Source organism: Octodon degus, unplaced genomic scaffold (assembly GCF_000260255.1).
Source record: "Octodon degus isolate 3935 unplaced genomic scaffold, OctDeg1.0 scaffold00126, whole genome shotgun sequence".
Lineage (NCBI taxonomy): Eukaryota > Metazoa > Chordata > Mammalia > Rodentia > Octodontidae > Octodon > Octodon degus.
In genome coordinates this window covers 5,591,444-5,597,771 of record NW_004524702.1, presented here as the reverse complement: position 1 = coordinate 5,597,771, position 6,328 = coordinate 5,591,444, and the positions used below count along the sequence as shown (strand labels likewise).

At 51.5% G+C, this 6,328-nt stretch overlaps 1 protein-coding gene across 3 annotated transcripts in view; it reads right to left on the bottom strand.

The window, feature by feature from the left end:
- Dhx30 (DExH-box helicase 30) overlaps positions 1-6,328 on the bottom strand; it is a 29,857-nt gene that overhangs the window by 8,807 nt on the left and 14,722 nt on the right. For 2 of the 3 annotated variants that reach the window (XM_004640696.3, XM_023700707.1), the window contains exons 5-6: positions 1,762-1,892; positions 1,015-1,125 (exon numbers count right to left, since the gene is read on the bottom strand). In XM_004640696.3, the coding sequence (XP_004640753.1) occupies positions 1,015-1,125; positions 1,762-1,892 (242 nt within the window). Of the gene's footprint in view, positions 1-1,014; positions 1,126-1,761; positions 1,893-4,204; positions 4,404-6,328 lie in introns of those variants that run through there. The other variant, XM_004640695.3, reaches the window with a different exon arrangement.

Here is a 6,328-nt window from a genome sequence, read left to right as displayed (position 1 = left end):
AAAAAAAAAAAAAAAAAAAAAAAAAAAAAAAACCAGAAGATGGGACAGTGAAAAGGGGTAGGCCATGTGGGCCCTAGGACGGGACACAAGACAAGGGACTACCCCTCCTGAGGTGCTCAAGAAGGCAAGCCATACAGGAGCAGAGTGGAGGGAGCACATGTGCCAGGCTCTGCGCTCACCATGGTGGAAATCTAGACCCATGTCAAGGCTGGTGTGGCCACAGAGGCAGCCAGTTAGGAAGGGGAGATACAACAACAGATGATCCCGTAGCGCGGGGCAGCAGAGAAAGGTGCGTCCCCACCCAGTACCAGGGGACTATGCTGGGGTGAAACCCGAGAGAGCGGGCAAAGCAGAGATCCAACGGGAAGATGCCCTCGTGCTTGTTCTAGGGTGTCCACACAAAACTGCTCTATAGTGTTTGAAACCAGATAGGAGATAACCACTGATCCAGTAAAGAAGGAGATGGGCTGGCTTGATGGTTCAACAGACTAAAGCACATCCTTAAGCAGAGCGCAGCGGCAGAGGTTCCATCTCTGGCACGCTGGGCTGGCCACGCCCCCAGGGTACAATGATTGAGAGTGGGCGTGGTGGCGCACACCTGTAATCCTAGCACTTGGGAGGCTGCAAAAGGAGAATCAATACGAGTTTGATCTAGTAGTGAGACCTGAACACTCCATTGACCCTGCCCTAAATATATAAAAATAAATAAAAAATAAGAAGGGAACAGGGTCTTTTTTTTTTTTGGTGGAACCAGGGATTGAACTCAGGCCTTTGCGCTTAAAGCAAGTGCTTAAAGAGGGGGAGGGTCTTGAAAAACAAAAGTCTATTCCCTTATGGCTAACAAAGGGAAGGAACAAGATCCTGAGTTCGATCCCTGGTACAAAAAAAAAGGGAAGGAACCAGGAGTTGGGCTCTAGGCCAGTGAAGGGCTGAACACTGTCAACCCACCATGATGTCCTTGGAACCAGAAAAGCTCCGTGGGGAAGAACGGCAGCATGCACTGCAGGGTGTTACCTTGAACAGCTGGCAGGCCGCAGCTGCAGCCTGCCGCTCAGCATCGATCTTCTTACTGCCATAGCCTTCCACCTCCACGCTTTTGGGCCACTTTATGTGCAAGGTAACTTTCTGGTAGAGAGAAGAAACAATCAGGCAAGTGGCCTCTCTAGCTCAGAGTTGCTGCAAATCCAAAGAGAAGCAATTGCAGAAGGATGTTGCTCACGGAATGCTGTGCTGGGGCCACTGTGGGCTGGGGCACAGGACAGAACCCCAGCCAGCACTGACTCACTCGTACTATAATGCCTCCCTCCCTGCCCAGTCCATTCCTAAAAATGTGAGTTCTTTAGCTTCCCAAAGATACCATGTTCTAGACACTAGACCTGGCTCTCAAAGTCTTCATATGGAGTGGTCCCTCTGCATGCTGCTGCAGATCCCAGGGTCTACAAGATTCTGGAAACAGGAATCTTCACCATCACTTCGAGCCCTCTGTGGTCCTAACTGGGTAGGAGGGTCTAGAACCAGGGGACCAGGCCTGGCTCAGGTGCGAGTACTCCCCTCAGTCCCTTTGTTTAAACCAAGCACCTGTATTTTCTGGCTCTTCTTCAACCCTAACTTTGATTTTAGAGGAGTCTGCTGACCATCCTAATTGAGAAGACCCACTCTGACTTCTGACAAAAACCCCTGAGCCACAAGGGGCACAAAGGCTCTTCCATGTCAAGCAGGGCAATACCTCATCAAGGAAGGTTCCCCTGCTGGTACACTTACCTTTTTCTTCGGTCCGTTCGTGTGCACATAGACTAGTTTGTCTTTGGCATGTGAGATGCCGAGGGCTCTTCCGATCACACTGTTGAGAAGGTTTTTGGGCTGTGGAAACTCTTTTAACAGGTCCCTAGAAGCTAAGAAGATAAGAACAAAGACATTATAGCTGTTTATTTTCTTTTAAAAACTATGGGCGGGGGTTGGGGAGATAGCTCAGTAGAATAAGCTCTTGCCTGGCAAGTTAAGGTCCTGAGTTCAATCCTCAGTACTGCCAAAATCCCCCCTCCAAAAAAAAGAAACAAAAACAGAAACAGAAAAACCTCCTAAAAACTATGGGCTGTGTAACAAAGCAAACCACAGCTATATGCTGAGGCACCTAGCTGGTGACCCCAAATCATCCAGGAGCACAATGGAAAAGTCGGAGGACCAGCTTCCGGGCTTCTAGAGGAATGGGGATACATTCACAGGCATGACTACCTCCTGAAAAGCCAATGACACACACCATAGAAAGGAACCAGCCAAATGATCTCATTTATTTTGCTTTAAGAAGAACAGGGCCAGGAGATAGCTCAGTAGAATAAGTGCCTGCCTGGAAAGCACAGGGTCCCAAGTTCAATCCCCGGTACCAGAAAAAAAAAAAAAGTTTTGGGACTGGGAAAATGGCTCAGTGGAATAAGTGCTTCCCTGGCAAGCACAAGGGCCTGAGTTCAATCCCTGGTTCTGCAAAGAAAAAAAAAAAAAAAAAAACCAGGGGCCTAAGGAGATAGCTCAGTGGCATAAGCACCTGCCTGGTAAACACAAGGTCCTGAGTTAGATCCCAGGTACTGCATGCCATGCCAGCCCTAGAACGGGGAGGCTGAAACAGGAGGATTACTACAAGTCTCAGCACTGGGGAGGCTGAAACAGGAGGATTACTACAAGTCTGAGATGCATAATCAGACCCTGCATTAAAAAAAAAAAAAAAAAAGGCACCACCAGGGGCTGGGAATGTAACTTAGTGGCACAACACCTGTCTGACAAGCACTAAGTTCTCATTTTCAGTCCTGGTAACACCCCCAAATAAAAAAAGAAACAAATTTTGCACTGCTTTGGGTGGATCCATAAGCTAAGTTCTCCATGGGGGAAAATAAAAACAGCCAACATCCTCTTCCCTGAGCAAATTCCCGAAATATCACCTATAGCACACACACACACACACACACACACACACACACACACACACACACACACACAAAATGTATGATGGATGAAGGCACTAAAACATCAAAATCCTCCACATACACTAACTGGAGACCAAGCCTCCCCCAAAGCGAGACACACAAGACCGGCTGTGTAAACACAGGTCAGTGATGAGCTACAAATTCTGAAAACCAGGCTTCAGATGTCATCTGTTCCTCAACTACAGAAACCTCTCTAAAGCCAGATGGTGTAGAAGTTGATTGAAGACCGCCACAGCACAGACCCAGGTGTGAGCTATTTCCTTTCCTGCTGTCTCTGCCATTAAGAAGATTGCTCTCCTGGTAAGAAGAGGGATGTCGTTTCTTCCACTTTTTCTTTGCTTCAACTGCAAAGTAGACAGGCGAGTGCAGTGCCCACCTACAGGAAGCTTCTGGCTCACATACGGCTTGGGCAACAAAGCGATCTGAGGGGAGTGGTCACATAAAAAAGGCCCGGTCCCAAAGCACCAGTGATCCTTTACCAGAGACAGAGATCTGTGGAGACAGGGACCTTTCATTTACCATCCTCTGCCTCCAGCCAAACCAGCTGCAGAATGGAACTCGGTGGCTTTGTATGTGCACCGGTGCGCACACTTGCTTATAATCACTGGAAAGTTTTTTTCATAGCACTGGAAAGTCCGGATCCCGCAGGGCACACAAGAACGGACGGCAGCGATGTTGGGATACGCTCCACCTGCTCTGATGCTACTCCAGGAGTTCCAATGTAACCTCGCTGCCTACTTTGGGACTGTTCCTTGTGGGTAGATCCAGATCTGGGGCCCAAAGGCCACTTTGTAAATCTTAACTAGGAATCAAGTAGTTAACAGAGTTTAAGGCTATTCCAGAAGGACAAAGCGACAGAGGCAATGTGAGCCGCTGGACCACGGATGCTCACGAGGCCCTCGGGTGCGGGAAGCCGGGGGTCCGGCTCCCCACCAGGCCCAGCCATTCCCACCAGCTCTGTGTTCTGCACAAAGCTGTCGTCCTGCCAGTGTCTGAGCCGCCGAACCCTGAGGCTGCACCTCCCGCCCGGCGAGGGCCCGGGAATCCCACAGCGCCAGACGTTACACGCTCTCCCCACGCCCTCGCGACCCACTTCCCTGACCGCCCCGCAGAGGCGGGCGTTCTCGGGCCTGCTCAGCCTGCGCCGCCCGGGCTCTAAACCCGACCAGGGGAGGCCCGGTCCGCGCCCAGCTCAACCCCGGAGCCAAGGGCGCCGCCGCCGGCCTCACCGTTCACCATGCTCAAGTCGTCCTCCCCAGGCTCCGCCCCTGGTTCGGCCGCCTCCTTGCCGCCGTCGGGATGGGCGAGGCTAGTTGAGAGGCCGCGCGAGCGTCCCTGGCGCCGGACAGTGCGCGGGTCCGGCGGCCGCAGGCGCGGAGAGACGCCGGCAGCTAGCGCCATGAGCCTCCTGGCGGCCGCCATCGCGCTCCCGGCAGCCCCCGCGGCACCCGCGAAGGACGAAAGACGGAGTGGCTTGGGGGCGCGCGCCCCCTGCCGGCTGGGAGGGCCGAGCTCCTGCCCCAAACCCAAGGATGGCACTTGCCCTTTGAACGCAGGTTTTGGGAGGTAGTATTAGGGCTCCCGTAGCTCAATGTCCACCGGAGTAAATGAACCAAGTTCCCTCCAGGTCCTTTTGCAAGACCTGGCCTCGGAGAATAACTGCTAACTGGAGCACCGCCATCTCCTAATGGCTTACAGAATGTGGACCAAAGATGGGGAAGATGTCTTGTACTAATCCACCCAGCTGGAGTCAAGGATGAAAGCATCCGACTCTGGACAGTACAAAGAACAGAGCCGGACCCACGGTGCTAGTCCAACTCTACAGCTTCCTCCTTCCTTGAAAGCTAGATGGGCTCCGTTTTCCAGCTGCCCTGCTGGATGTCTGCCAGGCTCACTGATCTACCCCCAAGGACTCTGGGAGCCAGGCTTTGGGTCAAGTAGGAATGGGGGGGTGCAATAACCCAATAACCGGAGTGCTGCTCAGAGGCAGTGTAGGATCTATCTGTTCTTTAACACCAGCTGCAATTCCCAGGTCCCTGGGAAACTGGTTAAAATACATTTCTGACTGCTACCCCCAGGTAAACTGTTCACAAGGTCAGTGACTTGGCTCCAGCATCTGCCTTTTAGCAAGGTCTCAGGTGGTGCTGGCTGGCAGCCTAGGAGCACACTCTGCAGTGCCTCTGGAGAGAACACAGAGCCTGAGACCTAATGCTCGGGTTTAGTCGCACTCAACACAACCACCTACCCAGGGAGCAACTTCATGAACTGGAAACAGTTCATACAGACTTGCTTTACTCATTTGGTGTGGCTGTGGTTGGGATCAAACAGCAGTATTTGGATGAAGGTTGTAAGAGACCTCCATTTGTTAAGTCCCTGGCCTGAGAAGTCAGAGAGAACAAATGGTGTGCTGAATGCAATCAGTATTCCCAGCACTCAGGAGGCTGAGGCAGGAGGACCTAGGTGAGTTCAAGGTCAGCCTGGGCTATATAACTGCAAAATGAAGAGACAGGCTGTCTCAGAAAAAAATCTGCAAGGACAAGGGACAGATCTCTTAGAGATAGACCCCCAAAGGATATTACAGCTTCAATTCCAATTCCTCCATTTTGGCCTCAGTGGGCCTTTACCAGGAAAGGGGCAAAAAGGAAGGGGGCTTTGGCAACAAGTATCTGACAGCACTTGTGACAAGGACACAATGCCACCTGTATCCAACACCCCTACTCAGATCACCCTCACTGGAGGAGAACACAGTGCTCTGAGGTCTCTGGGTTTTGTCACATAGCTCATTCATGTTCCAAATGCCTGGGTAATACTCTGGTTTCTCTTCAGATCGTATAAATCTTTCGCCTTTTACCAAATGCCTGGGTAGCCGCTGAGCTCTGCAATAGTTTCCGAGGACTGTTAGGAGGCCAATCTCCCTCAGAAGAATCCAGAAGTTTACTAAGCCAATTGGGGTAACAGCAGCAAACTCTGTCTGCAGGCTGAAGAAGACAGAACTGCAACAGAAAGGTCCTGAGTGGAGCACAGAAGCGCTTCTGGAAGCCCTTAGTCCAGCGCCGGCCCTGGCAGCCACTCAGCATGCTGCCCAATGCTACAGTTTCCAGCATCTGCTTCTGAGGGGAGGAGTGAGGGGATATACACATGTAATATGAGTGGTGAGTACTTGTTTAAGCAGGGTGATAGCTCTTTTCCTCCCGGGCTGTCTGAGGCTCCATTGCCATCATGAATGACACAGTAACTATCCGAACCCGGAAATTCATGACCAACCGGCTTCTTCAAAGGAAACAAATGGTCATTGATGTCCTTCACCCTGAGAAAGCAACAGTACCTAAGACAGAAATTCGGGAAAAACTCGC